The sequence below is a fragment of the Musca autumnalis genome, unplaced genomic scaffold (genome assembly GCF_047663935.1).
Source record: "Musca autumnalis isolate F117 unplaced genomic scaffold, ASM4766393v1 scaffold_3, whole genome shotgun sequence".
Taxonomy (NCBI): Eukaryota; Metazoa; Arthropoda; class Insecta; order Diptera; family Muscidae; genus Musca; species Musca autumnalis.
In genome coordinates this window covers 184,915,488-184,934,344 of record NW_027411866.1, presented here as the reverse complement: position 1 = coordinate 184,934,344, position 18,857 = coordinate 184,915,488, and the positions used below count along the sequence as shown (strand labels likewise).

Sequence of the window (18,857 nt, the reverse complement as noted above, 5' to 3'; positions counted from 1 at the left end):
TTTCATAAAGAGGATATGTATCACCATTATTAAAGAGCAAAGATGTAAAATTAATCTGAAAATTTTAAATGCTAATCTTGTTCGGAGATTATACAAAAACAATAAATCTTGAAAAATATAAATTTTCGCGAAAATAATGTCATTTTAATGTTCAGCTAATTTCTTAGTTTTCGAAAATTTACTTTTTGTTTTCATTATGGCTGAGTTCAACCGACTGCTGCATTGGATTGGTTAATCTTACAAAGTCGAGGATGGTTATAGCAAATGTAGAAAAGAGTCTGGTTGCCGTTAATCAACATTTTTTCATAAAAAAAGGATTTTCACATTTTGAGTTTTGATCAACTTTAGGCCTATGTTTCCCCTCTGTGCATGGCATAAATATAATTACACTGTGCAACATTTTTAATGTTATCTTGTGCAAACAATTCCAACTGAGGTTTTTTTGAAAGTACAGTCCAAAACGACAAGAAACCCTAGTTGGGTTTTGTTGTGTCAGATCCAGCTCGGATTTTATGGCCCAATCTAAACATGGTTAAATATTGAGTTTTTAAAGAAATTCGGGGCTATATCACTGAAACTAATGCGAATCTTCTTCTGACCTCTGAAGCAAATTTGTAGAGAAGGACAAAAATAAAATATTTAGAGAAACAATGAACTCGAAAAACTCAAATTTCAAAATATATGCAAAAATTCCACAATTTTTATACATTTTGCCGTTCATTTTTTCTGAATATTTTCTTTTGGAAAAATATTCCCTGGACTGTAATACGCAGCTCTTCAGAACATGCCGTTGTTTTCAGTACATTGTTCAACGACGATTTAATAAAAATGTCGAAAATGTAGTGAAGTCCGAAATGCGAGAACAAACTGTTGGTATGAACTGTGTTTGAAATACGTGTTGTAAAAGATATAATGCAAAATACCGCTGAAACAACATGAAGTAATCATTATAGAGTTTCTGAATGTTCTAAAGAATTGTTGAGAACTTTATTTGGAAGATTTTTGCAAAAGGTTACTTGGTTCAACTCCTAATAGTTTAGACGATACTGACCAGAATTTCAGCAATTATGTAAAATTTTCTATATTTTATAGATTTTGATGCCCTAGATGGAGTTTTTTCAAAATATAAGATCTACTAGTTTAGGCCTACAATATTGCTAAAGACAGCAAGGCCAAATTCCTATTCGTTTCTGAGATAAAGGCCTGATAAATGCAAAAAAGTGTAGATTTAGTCCGGTTTACATGAGGCCATAAAATCCGAACCGGATCTGACAGGACAAAACCCTACTAGGGTTTTGTAGTCTAAATATGTACTTTCAGAAAATGCAGACTGGAAGTTGTTTGCATTTTCAGTGTTGCAAACAAAACGTGTTATTAATAGAGATTATTCGATTGGGTCAATGCCCAGAGTGCTGTGTACAAAACAACTCTACAGTACTTAGAAAGTGCAATTAATTTTTGTCGCACGAGAATATCTTTTAAACAATGAAATGAGTTACAATTGTTATTTCGTGTTCAATTCAATAGTTGAACACTGCATATAATTAAAGTGTTGAAGTTTTGTATTAAAAAAGGAATATTTCTTTGGGATAAACCAAAAAATAGATATGTAAGCCTACGGATATGACTGTTTAATTTGTTGAATGATGAATAATAATCAATAGCAATTATTAGGCACATAACGTTAATGATGTGTGTTTCTTGCGGTTTGCTTTTTAATTTGAATTTTTAATATTATTTATCAGTAATTTTATGAGAATTTTCCCTAATTGAACAGAAATGTGTGTCTCTGAGAAATATTGTATTTATTAATATAAGTTAGCAAAGGCTATAGCCGGGACAGGGCCGCCCATGTGATACCCTACACCACTACCTCTGTGCATAAGCTTTCCACTGGTAAACATTTCTTTTAGGGAACATAATCCGACTAGCACCAAACATAATATGCCTTTTTCTCTCTGGGACCCCCATAAGCAAACAAAATTTCGTGACCATCCGATCAAAATTGCGACCTGTAGCGTGATTGCAAAAAATGGAAGAATTGGTTGCATTACCGACTATTGTGGTGGTTTGACCACCTTCGCCAACCTACTTTACACCGATGTAAAGGTAATATTTTCTTCTTCCATTGAAAGGCTTTGCCGTTGAAATACCCCTACTAGAATCCGATATATTCACAAAGAATAAAACTTTGAATTTGTCTCCACATGAGTTTTTCCCCATTCCGACCCCTAAATATTATCCGACTATCACCAACATCAATAGGCTTCTTCCTCTGTGGGACCCCCATCAACCCCCAAAATTTCGTGACTATCCGATAAAAATTGCAACCTGTAGCGTGATTAAAAAATGGAAAAATTGGATATAATAGTGACTTTTGCGATATCTCTGTTGTTTGCCCACTTACGCTAACATACTTTGCATCAATATAAAGGTGGTCTTTTCTTCTACCATTGACGGGCTTTCTTTTTGGAATACTCCTACCAGATGCGGAGATATTCGCATAAGAAAAAACTTTGACTTTTTTCCACAAAAGCTTTTTGCTTATTTCGACTCCTGAATATTATCTGACCATCACCAAACTAAATAGGCTTCATCCTACGTGGGATCCGCATCAACTCCCAAAAAATTCGTGACGATCCGATAAAAATTGAGACCTGTAGCTTGGTTACAAAAAAATCGAAAAATGGGATGCATTACCGACTATTGCGATATCTCTGTTATTTGACCACCTACGACAGCCTACTTTACATCGTTGTAAAGGTGATATTTTCTGCTTTCCTTGCCTTTGCTTTTGATATACCTCTTAAAGAAACAGAGCTATTGGCTTTGAAATAAAACGTTGACCATTTAATGGTAGAAACAGATCAAATTTTGAAAAGAAGTACATTAGTGATATTATCCTTATTTAGTTGGCTTCTACTTTTACTTTGACAGGAAAATTGTGGGAAGTGTGGTTTACTCAAAAATCGAGAGAAAACAAACAAGTAAAAAAGCGTTAAGTTCGGCCGGGCCGAACTTTTCATACCCTTCCACCATAAAATATTCTGAACTAAAATGGAATAATTAGTTTTCATTCCTGTCCCCAACTTTAAGTGGGTACGTTAAAATGTCAGATAATGTACATAAAATGCTTCATTCTGGAGGCCCTTTTTTATGGTGCTTATATCTAACTACGTATGTTGACAATTTTTGGTGGGCTAGATATTTGGAGGTACCGTTATATAGGGGTTATAATAAAACATGGACCTATGTTGACAGTTTTTGATGGGAGCCTTTAATGTCAAATAACTCCTATTCGGTTAAAAATTGTAGCTAGAATCCTCAAAATACCGAAAATCGGTACATAACGTGAGAACTTCAAATTTCATTAACAGCTAGTTCGGAGGTATGTGGGCTATACGAAAATATGAACTTAAATGAAAAATTTTTGTTGCAGAATTTTTGTTGGCTTTTTAATTCAAATTACAGAAAGTCCAAAAAATAAAGCTAAGGTACGGAAAATCGGGAGGTTTGTTTTGGGGCTATACCAAAACATGGACCTACGTTCGGTTAAACATTTTAAGTAAAATCCTCAAAGTACCGAAATTCGGGAGGTATCGTTATATTGGGGCTATATTGAAAATTGTTGATGCAGATGTGTCAAATTACAGTTAGTTCGTTTAAAAATTGTAGCTAAAATTGCCAAATTACTGAAAATTGGGAGGTACCGTTATATGGGAGCTATATCCGAACATGGACCTATGTTGATAATTTTTGATAGAGGGGTGTTGTGACCACTAAGAACTTCAAACGTCAAATTACTGCTAGTTCGGTTTAATATTGTAGCTAAAATCATCAAATTAGTGAAAATCGGGAGGTACTTTTATTTGGAGGCTTTATCAATACATCGACCTTTCTTGACAATTTTTGGTGGAGAGGTGTGGTGACCACTAAACAAAGGCGTGTTCAAATTACAGCTAATTCGGTAAAAACTTGTAGGTAAAAATCTCAAAATACCGAAAATCAGGAGGCACCGTTATATGGGGCTATACCAAAATATGGACCTATGTTCATAATTTTTTCGAATATAAGTTTTTTGGTCACTAAGAACTCTAAATATCAAATTATAGCTAATTCGGTCTAGAAATGCGACTTAAATCGTCAAAATGCCTGAAATCGGGCGGTAACGTTATATTTGGGCTATTCCAAAACATTGATCTACGTCCACTAGTTTTGTTATATAAGTTAAGAACCCTTAAGAACCCTAAATGTCAATTTATAGCTAAATCGGTCTGAAAATGTAGCTAAAAACTTCAAAATACCGTAAATCGGGGGTACCGTTATATAGGGGCTATACCAAAACGTGGACCTATATCCACAACTTTTGTTATATAAGTTTATTGACACTTAAGAACCCTAAATGTCACATTATAGATAAATGGATCTGAAAATGTAGCTAAAAACGTCAAAATACCGTAAATCGGGGGGTACCGTTATATTGGGGCTAAATCAAAACATGGACCTATGTCCACAAGTTTTGTTATATAAGTTTAGTGACGCTTAAGAACCCTAAATGTCAAATTATAGCTAAATCGGTCTGAAAATGTAGCTAAAAACGGCAAAATACCGTAAATCGGGGGGTACCGATATATGGGGGCTATACCAAAACGTGGACCGATATAGCCCGTCATCGAACTTGACCTGCCTGCAAACAAAAGACGCATTTTCCCAAAATTTCAGCGTTCTATCTCCATTTTTGTGGATGCTAGAGTGATTACCACAGACGGACGGACGGACGGACGTGCACAGATCGACTCAGAATTTTACCCTGATTAAGAATATATACTTTATAGGGTCGCAAATGAGTATTTCAATGCGTTACAAACGGAAAAACAAACTTAATATACCCTCCATACTATGGTGGAGGGTATAAAAAAGGTAAGTTGGCTTCAACCCATTTTTACCCATTTTTGAACATAAATATAGCCACAGCTTCCACGCAAATTATTTTTTAACGCTATTTTTTTGCCACGTCCAAAAACATTTCATATTATCCAAAAATATTTAATTTGTATAATATACAATCACAAGTCGCGCGTTCTAAAAGGGTAAACCTTGGCTTCAGCTATGTTAATTTTTCAAAAAATATCGGTGATATACACTTTCATTCGGGCAAAATGTGCCCCATCGAAATTGTGGTTTTAGACCCCAAGTGTGTTTGACGAAATTCGTTTCAGACAAGATGGAGTCGATTTAGCCATGTCGTTCGTCTGTCTGGCAGGTGGCCTTTGTAATATTTTGTCCAAACTTAGTTTAAGTTCGAAGATAGGCCATATCGGTCCACTCCTTCAGGTACCTCCCCCACAAAAGTTCGAAAATTTTCGGAAAAATTTTCCGAACGATAACTCTTAAAGTTATTAACCGATTTGGTCCATACTTTACACATTGTGAAATTTCTACCAGGTCCACTCCTTCAGGTACCTCCCACACAAAATTTCGGAAAAGTTCAGTTTAGGTCATTCTCTCGAATCGATTTGCTTTTGTTGTAACAGCTTGTATTCGCTGCCCCCATTACAACGGTATAAGCTTTATCAGGGGCAAATCCATACTTCCTGAGAAAATAGTACGAAAGGTTTAAAACCCCCTATGACACCATGTGTAGTGGTTGGAGCGCACGATAACTCACGAATTGATCAGCCGATTCGTTCTAAAATTTGGCGTTCGTAATATTTTGTCCAAACTTAATTTTATTTCGAAGATAGACCATATCGGTCCAATCCTTCAGGTACATCCCCCACAAAAAAAGAACATGTTCGGAAAAATTGTGCGCACGATAATTCTACGGGACATAGATCAGTTTCGAATATGGACTATATAGGTCCACCCTTTCGAGGACTTACCACACAAAATTTGTAAAGAGTGCAGTTTAAGGCAGGGGAAAGTGCATACTTCCGGAGAAAATAATCCGAAAAGTTTAAAATACCACAATGCAATGTCACCATGTGCAGTCGCTGGAGCGCACGATTGACTCTCGAAGGGATCAACCGAATCGGTTAAAAATTTGGACTTCGAATCCCTTTGGTTTTTGTTATACCAACTTGTATTCGCTTTCTCGAGGGTACATATCTCCTTCAGCACAAAATATCCGTTAATGTATAAAAACACATTTGCATTTGAAAAACGAAAGGTTCTAGGACAGAGAAGCCATTCGACAGTCGATACGTCTGAAGAGCTGCTTAACCAACAGCGAAACCAGGTAACGTAATTTGGTGACTGTGTGGGTTCGAGTCCTTGGCTTTCCTTTTTCACTTGCAAAAAATTTCCGATCATCAAGCTTAACTCTAAACGAGAAAATTAATAAAAAAAACTGAAAATGTTTTGCTTATCATCAGCATCAACACAGTAAAAAATAAAGAAAATCAAAAAACAATTTTTGAAAAAGTGTCCTATTTCACTCAAAAATTCCCATATGTTGTATTATATTTACATACATGATTTTTAATTCCATTTAGGAATTGTGAGAAATGAGAAACTAAAATATTGAACAAATACTTAGAAACCTCCGTGAACGTAGTTTTAAAATTGCAAGTGATGGAACATCTATATATATAAAATTGTCCTGTCACGGTGTTTGACATTAAACAGAGAACCCAAACAATGGGCCAGCAACGCGGACCTGGATCAGCTAGTAAATTATATAGAGTTTTAATTATGGACATTTATTTTCTTATAGGTTATTTATTTGAAAGATATTCCGTTTATAAAAAATCGTTATAGGTAATTTCGCCACAGAGAAGTTCGGCTGTTCATACATATTTAAATCTATAGCTACCTAATGAGCAAATATTTATAGTTTTTTTGATTTATATCCGATTTAATTGCAAAAACAGAAAACAACACATTTCTTTTTTTGCACTCCAATACCAAAAAGCATAAATAAAAATCAAAGTCAATGTTAGTTAGCAGCTGGCTAATTATCACAACAAATGGAACTCTCGTTATAGACAATAGAAAAAATTCAAATGCCTGAAGTGACGAAACAATGTCTGTTAAGTATATCTATCTTCTTTTCAAAACGTCTAAAATATTACCACACTCACACGCTTTTGTTTCAATGGCTGAGTGGCTGGCTGAGTGCTTGTAAGTGGTCATATTTCAAATTGAAACAAAAGCATTTTGTTTCAATAAATTTTCACCACCTTGCCGCAAGCAACTTTATTTTTTAAATGCTTGTAAATTCATTATATTAACTTAAAAGCAACAACAATAATATTTTGGTTGCCGGTTAGTTGTAGAAGGTAGGTTCCCAAATTCCGTTATTAATTTTTCAAAACGTAATTAATATTCGAAAATGCTTCAAGTCTGTTTTCATAGGTCAGTTCAGTTGTGGGATGCTTGTGTGTGTGGGGGGTATCTGTTATGGAAATTTCTTCTTCCGAAATCTATAAAATCTTTGAACAAAACTTCTTTAGAGGTTTAAACAAATTTTAGACGTGGAGCTATTAACAAGTTATGGTGCTGTCTTAACGTGTGAATTTCTGGAATAATAGAAAACAAAATGGAAATCTTTAAAATTATAACAGTTAGTATGGAAGAAAAGTGACAAATTAAATGAAAGGAAAATATTGACAGAATTAACAAGAACATTAAATCTGTGCTATATGTATATGGACCACATTCTGTTGAAAATATGACATCAACATATAATCAAACTCCCATTACGAAAAACTAACAAATGTAATAAAAAATAAAATCAAAATAGAGAAAGTTTACATTGGAATTAATGAATCTTCAAATGAAAACATTAAAAATAGTTGGAACTAAATATTTTCGTACATACGTGAAGAGAAAGTCGTTTGTGAAATAGTATATCAATTATAGAAAACCGTAAAAGTATAATTCCGAAATAAAATCTTTGTAAAATATTGTAAAAGACTTGTGCTTAACTGTAAATAAGAAGGCGTTAGGTTCGACGGGGCCGAATTTGTTATACCCTCCACCACGAGTTGTATTGAAGTAAAATGGAACAATTAGTTTCCTTCCGTTTATGAAGAAGACTGAATACCAAATGTCAGCAATTTCGGTAAATAATGTGGCTAAAGTTCAAAATATCGAAATTCGGGAGGTACCGTTCTATTATATCAAAACGTCGATCTATACCGATAAATTTCTGGCGGGAAATTTTTAGACTCAAATTTAGAAGACTAAATAAATTTTTAGGCGGAAAATTTAGAAGACTAAATACCATGCTTCCGAAATTTCGATACGATAATATGTCTAAAACTTAAACAAATTCTCATAACTCTCTTCTGGAATGTCTTATAACACCATGGAAGACTAAATACAAATTTCAGTAATTTCGGTGGGATATTGACGTTCAGAATTACGAAAATTGGGAGGTACCATTCTATGCGTGCTATACCGACGAATTTCAGTCGGAAAGGTTTTAGCCTCCAACGTAGACAAAATACCAAATTTCAGTCATTGCGGTGGTTGTAGCCACAACCTTCAAAATAACCAATCTTGGGAGGTATCGTTCTATGGGGGCTATATGAAGGCGTTGACCTATATCTACAAACTTAAGGTGGAAAGTTTTGTACACCGAAATGGTGGAATATTGAGGCCACAAGCTTCAAAATACTAAATTTCAGCCATTGCGGTGGGTTGTTGTGGCCACAACCTTCAAAATAACCAATCTTGGGATGAACCGTTCTATTGGAGCTATATAAAGGCGTACACCAATGCCGACAAATTAAGAGGGGAAAGTTAAAAATCCCCAACGAAGATTTAATACCAAAATGTCAGCCATTTCGATGGATTATAGTGGCCATAACATTCAACCCCCCCCCCCCCCCCCCATCAACTCCCAAACTTTAGTGACGATCCGATCAAAATTGCGACATGTAGCGTGATTACAAGGACGGACGGACACACATACCCAGATCGACTCAGCTCGTCGAGACATTCATTTTGGTATATATAAGTATGGCTCTACGACCATTATTTCGATGCGTTACAAACTTTTTGGCCAAAATCAACTTAGAATACCTTTCCCACATAGTAGTGTATGGTATAACAAGTAAAAAGTATCAGTCGGCTTTGCTTGACTTGGCTTTGCCGACAGAGATATACCCTCAGTCTATGTGAATTGAAACTTTCATCTACGAACAGATTGAAACAACTGTTGAACTTTTGTGGTGGAGTTAAACTAAATTTGGACAAAATATTATGAGATCCAACGTTTGGACCAATTTGGTTGCCCCGTTCAAGGGATATCGTGCATATCATTTTAGTGACAATTTTTAAATATTGGAGGGAAGTACAGGACGTTGTTGCCAATCTTCGAACTGAAACTAAGTTTGAACGCCTTTTGGGCTGTATGGACAAGTATGGACTTGCACCTGGAAAAAAAACTTTTACTGTCGTAATTGAGGTAGCGAATGCAAGTTGCTTCAACAAAAATCAAAGTTTCTCGAGAGCAGGTCATAAAGTGAATTTATCCGAAATTTTGTGTGGGAGGTAGATATATCTATATCTGGTAGATTTATTAGGACGTGTTAAGTATGGACTAAATCGGTCACTCCCTTCAAGAATTATCGTGCGCACATTTTTTCCGAACAATTTGGAACTTTTGTGAGGGAAGTACCTGAAGGAGTGGACTGCTATGGCTTATCTTCAAACTTAATCTAAGTTTTGATAAAATATTACGAATCCCTTATTTTGGCCCAAGTCGGCAGATCCGTTCGAGAGGTATATTGCGCTCCAACCACTACACACGGTGTCCTAGGGGTTTTTTGAAACTTCCATGCTATTTTCTCAGGAAGTATCGACTTGCCGCTGATGAAACTTGTACCGTCGTATGGGGGGCAGTGAATGCAAGTTGTTACAGCAAAAATCGAAGCGATTCGAGAGAAGGTCCTAAACTGAACTTTTCCGAAATTTTGTGTGGGAGGTACCCGAAGGAGTGGATCGACTGAGTCTATATTGGAACCTCATCCAAGTCTGGTAGAAATTTCATGATGTACAAAGTATGGATCAAATCCGTTACGCCCTTCAAGAGTTATCGTGCGCACAAATTTTCCGAAAATTTTCGAACTTAAACTAATTTTAAACAAAATATTACGAAAGACAAATTTTGGACCTAATTGGTTGATCCGTTCGAGAGTTATCGTGCGCTCCAGCCAGACAGACGGACGGACATGGCTAAATCAACTCCAAATTGTCTGAAACACATTTCGTCCAAACATACTTGTGGTCTAAAACCATTATTTCGAGGAGGCAGCATAAATGCTGAGGGTATAATGAGTTTCCAGATTTGAAAAGCAAGATAAATGAAACAATGTAAAAACACTGTAAAAAAGGACCAATATTGGTTTTGATTTCATATTCATGTATTGTCATCCAAATCTCAAAAGCGTGCAAAGTCGATTGGTCAACTGCTACTGTGTTAAAAATGTGTTAACAGATTTGAACTAAACGGACACCAAAACAAGTTAAATAAAACACTCTAAAAACGATTTTTCCGTATTCAAAGTGTCGTTTTATTAAACACATTCAGAAAATATGTACAGTGAGTGTCAAAAATATTCGGTTTCAATTTTACTAATAATAACACTTCAGTTGTTTAGAAGCCCGTACCCAATAACCCTGCGTTTACACGTGATAGGACAGTTGAGTTCATGTATTGATTGTCAAAAACCCCAAAACTTGCCTGTGTGACGTAGGCGTCCCGACAACTGCAAAAACAGTTGTAAAATTATGAATGAAAATCGTCGATTTCTTTTGCTTTTCCGTTCACATATTTTGTTTTTGTTCATATTATTTTGTTTTCAACCCATTTCAATTATCATCTCACTTCTTTTTAACAAAAATGTCAAAAATTTGTTATCCCCACTGTATGTGAAAAATGGTGGACAGCTGGGAGACAAACGACAAATGTATGTATGTGTTAGTAAATCAGAGTTGTATTCTAAGGTAAAGACATAAAGGCCTGGCTACATAAGCTGCCTGGTTGCCTTGCTTTTCTGCTTGATTTCTGACATAATAAAAATAAAAGAATAAAGAAGGCCGAGCAAATTTCGAACTAGGTTGCCCTTTTCTTTTTTATTCTTTTATCAGAAGCAAGCAAGGTAAGTAGGCGAGGTAGCTTAAGCCAGTCAAAACCAAGGACTTAGAGGAAAGATAGAGGAATCTCCTGAAAAATTACGGTGGTCCCTTATTTTTTTTGATGCCAGCCCATTTGGTGTTTGATATATTCAAAATTGATTTTATAGCAGACAAGAGCATTGTTACAGAACTAAAAAGTTTTTACAATTTTTACGACTTTTACACATTTTACCCGAAAAACCGTTCCCGTACATAAAAAAGTTGTAAAATGTTTACTTCTCTTTAAACAAAAACGGCGCTAAATTACGCTCTCTTTAAAAACTTTCTACTCGTGTAAAAAATAGTAAAGTGGTTGCCGGCGTCTGATTGGCTCATACGCTGACTTTGACATTTGTTTCAGTTTTTTTGACGTATTTTCCATTTTTCCGTTCCCGAACTATTTCAAAAAACTTTTATGTGAGAATAATTTGTTTACAGTTCTCTCTTTTACGAGTTTTACTATTAAAAAGTTCGGGAACGAAGCTAAACTGTCAGTAAAAATAATTGTTTTACCTTTGGATTGTTTTGCTATAGTGACAGCTTGTAGGATAGCGTCAGGATGGTTGAAGGGATCGGTAGGGGTAATGAAAAAATTGCGCGATGTATATAACTTTTAAATTCAACATTCATCCTTTCGTCCTTATTGCAGGGAACCAGTAAGACACAATAATAGTTTTACCTCCTGTTCATGTATGTCGCACGGAAACCTGTACGAAAGGAAAGCAGTCACTCACATCCGTCTAAAAATGCGTTCATGTATTTCGCAAACTATAGTGCGACTGCCGTTACGTATCCTATGCGAAATACTACTAATTTGAATGTACATTTGTACAACTATGTTCCATAAATGAGAGCCAAATGAGAAATGAAAAGAATATCCACATATACATACAAACATTGGAATATGTGTGATTTGTTTTGTTTGAAAAATAAAATGTGTCGGTATTTTCAATTATTTTATTTTATTGATTTCTTCAAAATAATGAATGAAACCACCATTAAAAGGTGTCTATAACATTTTTATTTTGTTTCAAGATTGTGTTGCATAAATTTGTTTTAAGATTTTCGGTGTTATTCGCGAGTTTACGTTCTACTCGGCAGCTACAAAGCAAGTGAGTGATTTTGACATTCTCTTTCTATAAGAGACAGTCCTTTCGAAATACATAAACCCAAATTTAATGGAAAAGTGTACGTTTACGTGTTATTTCGTATGGCTTGTCGGTCGCATCGATTTTCGTTTGGAAGGCGTTTACATGAACAGAAAACGATTTTTTTCCACTTTCGAAGCGCAAAAAACCTTTCGGTCGACATACATGAACAGCCTGTTAGCCTAAAAAATACTGTTTTTGGAGTGAATTTGATTTTTTTGATTTGGGGTAAAAATGCCCAATGAAAAATTGTCCCAATTTTGGGTTAATTTTTCTTTTTTGATATTGGGCTAATTTTGCATTATTTTGGGGCCAAAAATGCACACAACATAATGGGGTCAAACTTCATAATGCACGTATACCCCAATTTTGGGGCAATTTTGAACTTCACGTTTGGGTTGATTTTGTTTTGGGGCCTCTATTCGCAGAGCCCAGGTTTTGATATAACCCCCGTAGAACGGTAAGTCCCGATTTGTGGTATTTCGAATGTTGTGGCCTCATTATCACACCGAAATGGCTGAAATTTGGTACTTAGTCTTCGTTGGGGATACAAAGTGGGTATGGACCTCATAAAACGGTACCTCCCGATTTTCGGTATTTTCAAGGTTTTAGTCTCAATATACCACTGAAATGGCTGGAATTTGGTATTTAAAACATTCCAAATGAAATTAGTCGGTATAGGTCAACGTCTTCACATAGTCCCCATATCAATGTAGACCAACTAAATGGATGGAGGAGTGGAGTGACACAGCCTTAGCACATCGTAATATTTCTCTCAATCTTAATTCAAATTCCAAGATGGACTATATCGGGTAACTTCTCTCTCATAAAAACTCAACATTTTCGATTATGTGCAATTTAGGGACGATCTCCACTTGTAAAGCCCAAAAAAGGCCATTTGACATGATTTTTTTTTTTTTAAGAAAATTAACAATTTTTTTTCGCAGATTTATTTTTCATCTGAAAGAGCACATCTATACAGTGTCTGATTTTTTTGTTGGCAAATATTATATTGTTTTTTGGCAAATGACCTCCAAAGCTCCAAAACTAAGTAACCGATCGTTATATTTTTTGGGCTTATTTAGAACATAAAAATCTAGTCCTTCATCGATCAATTTTTTTTTAAAATATTAGATATTACAAAAATTTAAGTTTTCTGGTCATAAAACAGGCAAACAATTTTTTTAAAAATAAAATCAATAAATCAAGGACTAGATTATGATGTCCTTGATAACCCCACAAAATTATACGAAATCGGTTCATTAGTTTTCGAGTTGGCACCGTTTTCAAAATGCCATTTCGAAAAAATCACGTTCCAAGTTTTTATGTTGCATACAAAACACAATAAAATTTTCCCTTCCAAAGCTCATATCTCAGACAATATTGTCCCGATCGTCATGAAAGTTTTGCCATATATTCTATGCTACTTCTATTTTAAAATAAGCCGATAATTTTTTTCCATTTTCTGCAATTTACAAGTGGGGGTCACCCATTAAGGACTGTTCGAGGATTGCTTTAAAATTGCCATCGAATGTAGTCCTTGTGAGAAAAAAAATTGCAAATTTACGCTGGAAGCTTCTAAAACATCTTTTGTCACCTACGAAATAAATAGCATTTATGTACATTTCAAATTAGGGATATGTTCATAGGACATTTAGATCCACCACTGCTGTCCGTTTTTGTTAGTACAGTCATAGGTTAAGGTAATTAGGAGCCAACAGATTCTTTTTTACTTGATAAAAATTTAACCATATATTTATAATGTTATTCTTCCCAAATATGGTCACAATAGTTATATCGTATTATACTTTCGATCATGTCATGTTTTCAATGGATGTGGTTAGATTGAATGCGTATTTTATGAAAAAGAAAATCAAATATTAATTTAAATCATCATTTCTTTTATTTCCTTTTTGCAGCTAAGTATTTGGTGTATAATCCAAATAGGTTTAAGCACAAGTGACCCTACCTTTGTCGATGAATATGTTCATATAAAGCTACACGTACCAAAGAATATAGTACACAAGCATATACATCATTTTCATCATAGACGAAAACCGCATAAGAAACCGACACATCTTCAGGAACCCTTATTTGAAAATATAATTCTCTCGGAATTGGATAATAAACCTGAAACAGATACATCGGAGGCCACAGTAGAAGATGAAGAGGCAAAAGTCCCCAAAGTCGATACATATACCGTTATTGAGGAAACTGTTAAGAAACCTCTGCATCCACCACCATCACAGCATGTAGAAACATTGCGTATAATTGAGAAAAAGCCATCACCAGCAAAAACTGTGAAATTGGTAACAACAGAACCATTGCATTATTATCCACAAAACTCAGGCTATCGAACACAAACCCATAAAGAAACAATAAAAATAATATCAGAACATGAACCGCAATATCATAAACCTGTTTCGATCTATGAGCAACCCAAACTAAGGGAAGAGATTTATAAAGTTATAACACCACCAAGCCATAGTGGGTCTTTAGAAGATTATAATGCTCTTAAAAGTGCACATTATGATTATGAAGAACATGTTTCTAAGCCTGTCTCTTATATACAATCAGAAGATTATTATGTTTACGAGAAGCCTAAAATCGTCGAAGATGTCCACACATATCAACCATATTCCAAACATACGGCTTTAAGTTCTCATTTCAGCCGACCAGATTATGAAATTCAACAATATAATGGCACACCGGAACATCATGAATATAATACTTCTCCTGATTCTCATGAATATATTGAACACGGGCCGAGAGTACCCGAGGACGGAGTAAAATATATAGAAGAAAGCAATAGCATTCAACAACCATATATTCCACAAAAGTATAAAGCCTCTTCATATCATGAGAGACCGGAGAATCATTATGAATACATACCCACATCATCTCACCAAAATTATATTTCTAGGGAACCGAATGAAGAATCAATTTATAACATACCCAAGCATGAAATTAGAGGGCAAACTCAATATCATCCTAAACCCTTGTATAAGCCTCCAATTAAAGAAAATCCGTATCATCATCCGGCGACATATTCCCAACCACATCATGAAGAACATTCGAGTAGTGAGGAATCAATTTATTATGCACCCCAACCACAGTACCACCCAAAACATGCTGAATATAATGATCATGTTGAAGAATATAAGAAACCATATGCAGAACATTATCGAGGAAATAGTCACTATGCAGATAATTCAAATATTGAACATAATGTTGGCTACGAGAAGCAACCACTATCACCTAGCACCTACATTTATCAAAAACCTACACGATATCCCAAAGATACCTCCCATGAAGTGGTAACTTCTGCATCTCAGGTACATCACAATACACTCCTCGATGAGTTGCCAAATGTTGTTCCTCCGGTTCCGAAAAAAAGTCCAACTATTGATTGGCCAGAAATGTTCGCCAAAACTCCCACCATAGAAACATATACCGGTCATGATAGCTACACTGCTGGACATGTTCAGGGCTTGGACAGTGATGAATATAATGATGGTTATCCCTGATATATAAACGTAAATATTTTATTAAATAGTACAAACAATAACTATATTTAATTTATTTGTAAATATATAAAGATGTAGTAATTTTAAATTAATTTAAATAAATATTAAATATTATTAATAAAATAAATACGGGACGAATTGAGACAGATGCATAGTCGGGATCTTAGTTGGGCTAAAAGCATTCGAGTTTGCCTTGGTATCTGCAGGCGTTATTCCACTGCGATGGATAGGGTTGGTCTTCAGGTACGATATTTACATTATATACGATAACTATCTGGCCTAACAATGAAATCACGAATATATACCACCAAAAATAGTTTTATTGTTTTCATAAGTAGTCTCCAGCATAATTTTTACGCGTTTTCATGCTTTAGATACCACCAAAACATGGTTTTTGAACGTTTTTACAGCATCTTCTGGCTACGAAAATCGTTGGCCACGCCTTTTTCTTGAATTGCTGCCATCAAATAAAGTCATTGGATCCCCAGTCAGGGCTGTATGGCGGATGACCCATCAATTCCACGTTTTGTCCGGTCAACCAGGTGCTGGTTTGAATTGATGTGTGAGAGCTTGCATTGTCATAATGCAGAATGATTTGTCTTCTCTCGTTCGTTTCTCGAATTTCTCAGGAGACTTCTGGCAAACATATTGTAGTGTACCACACAGAATTAACCTAAGTTTTGCCGAAGAAACAGTCAGCCATCTGCTTCGAAGTGCTTCTTACATAAACAACTTTCGTTGGATTTGGCCGGCTTTCGAAGACCTAAACGGTCGATTCCTGTTTTGTTTCGGGCTCCTAAGCATAGATCCATGATTCGTCGTCTGTGACGATCTTATAAACACAAGAGCCTTTTTTTGTGCGATTGTCCAATTTTGCTGGATCTAACGAGAAAAATCTATTTTTGCGGCGAGTTGTTCATGCAATATCAAATGTTATTTGGTGGAAGAAATGCCCAAGGATGCCTCTATCTCACGGTACGGCTTAATTTTTTTCTGGCACAACGACCGATTTTGGACGACCTTCGTTTTTTGGCTAGTGTCGGCCACGATTGAATTCATTAAACCAGTTTTTCGTAGTGCTATAGGATGACCCTTTATAAACATATAAAGATTTAATTTGATGGATGCGCTCTTGCCGTGATTATTCACGTCGAAATTTTTGAAAAATGATCGGACGAAAATGTTTTTTTTTTTGCAATGTGATTTTTTGAAGTGACTGTAAACACCACAACACAAGGTCGTATAACAAACTATCCTGAGTACATATAGGCTGAAAACTGTCAAACTGTCCAACAAAAATTTCAAATGACGCGATGTTGCCTAGGCCAGCCAGATAGTTTTCGTGCAACCCTCGAACCAACTCCAATCTGTCCACAAGATTGTAACATGAATTCTCGTGGCGATCAATGTTGGTACTGCGCCGTCAGTTGCATCTCACAATGCGAAAAACAGTGGGTAAAAGTCGCGCAATGTGCATATGATTTTGATGCGCATCCGGTTTCATTAGCGCCCATCAGAAATACGTCAATATACACCTATTTCAAATAGATTCTTCAAGAACCACGGATGTGCTTCCACTTTCTATTTTGTGTAAAAGACTCATATTACTTGCGCATCTCTGCAATTTATGACACGCATTTTTGCAAATATATTCACGTATAAAAGATTCCATTTACGTAAAATATTTTAAAGAAAATCGCGGTTTTATTTTGTCAAATTTGTCAAAATATATTTTTACTGATTTACCTATTTTCAAGGTATCTATATCCGCGGTTTTAGTGGATGTTTTTGATCGCGGAAGGGCTCATTAGATCCGTCGCGTAAAAAAACTAAATTCACGCGGTGTTCAAAGGAAATTCAATGAAACTTGTAAATTTTACAAAAAATTTATTTAGCAAAAAATTGGAAAAAAGGTTTTTTTTATTAATATTCACGCATAAAATTTTGGTCTTCAGACTTCAATTACTAGGATGCTGTATGGAGCACACTCATGAGATATACATGTAAAATCACGAGTTCTATAATCCAATTATTATTATTTATTTTATTATTAATATCCAGGTTCCTAGGTGGAACATAGGGCCACAACAAAATTTTTCCAATTATTTCTATTTAAAGCTAAAATTTTAATTTCATTCCATGATTTATTCGCCTTCCTCAGTTCTTCTAAAACTTGCCGTCTCCACGTTAGCAAAGGTCTACCTCTACGGCGGCTACCTTGCGGGTTCCACTCAAGGGCTTCTTTGGCAATATTTCCTTCTTGTTTCCTTAGTGTATGACCGATCCATCTCCATTTTCTTAGTCTGATTTCCTTGACTATTGGATTTTGGTTGCACCTTTCATAAAGAGATTGGTTTGTAATCACATTAGGCCAATGTATTCTCAAAATTCTTCTCAAGCATCTATTGACGAATGCCTGGAGTGAGTTCGCTATTCTTGAGGACATGTTCCATGTTTCGCATCCGTACAATAGGACAGATTTTACATTTGAGTTGAATAAACGTATTTTTGTACTACGTCTGATTTGCGAGGATCTCCATATATTGTTGAGTGCTCCGAATGCTTGTTTTGCCTTTCGCATGCGGCTATTTATATCTACTTCAGATACACCCATGTCGACGTTAACATACTGCCGAAATAGATAAATTCTTCTACTTCTTCCAAAGGGGTGTTGTCCAAGGTTAATGGTGTTGCGTTTCCAGCATTGATGCGCATGCATTTAGTCTTGGATACATTTATATGAAGGCCAGCTCTTTGCGCATACTCCTGAACTTGGTTGATTTGATGTTGCATGTTTGAGTTCTGATGCGACAAGAGGCATATATCATCAGCGTAGTCTAAATCAGTCAATCTGCCGTTTAAACCCCAAATGATGCCGCCAAGCTCCCGCGTCGCAGCAGCCATCACCGTATCTAGAACAATGTTAAAAAGGAGCGGCGATAATACGCATCCTTGTCTTACTCCTGCACATATTTTAATTCTCTGGCTAGTTAAGCCGTCGTGCAAAATTCTGCAGTGTGAGTCATCATAGAGAGCTTTAATAAGGTCGATTATT

The 18,857-nt window shown here is 35.6% G+C and overlaps 1 protein-coding gene across 2 annotated transcripts; it reads left to right on the top strand.

The window, feature by feature from the left end:
• Positions 1 to 7,463: 7,463 nt before the first annotated feature.
• Positions 7,464 to 15,920, top strand: LOC141398577 (uncharacterized). 2 transcript variants are annotated; one of them, XM_073975976.1, is made up of 3 exons: positions 7,464 to 7,564; positions 14,195 to 15,114; positions 15,199 to 15,920. In XM_073975976.1, the coding sequence occupies exons 1-3, from the start codon at positions 7,541 to 7,543 to the stop codon at positions 15,800 to 15,802; spliced, it is 1,548 nt and encodes a 515-aa protein (XP_073832077.1). In that variant the 5' UTR covers positions 7,464 to 7,540; the 3' UTR covers positions 15,803 to 15,920. The 2 variants fall into 2 exon arrangements, with proteins under 2 accessions (XP_073832077.1, XP_073832076.1); XM_073975975.1 differs by having other exon boundaries at positions 14,195 to 15,920.
• The last annotated feature ends 2,937 nt before the right edge of the window (positions 15,921 to 18,857 follow it).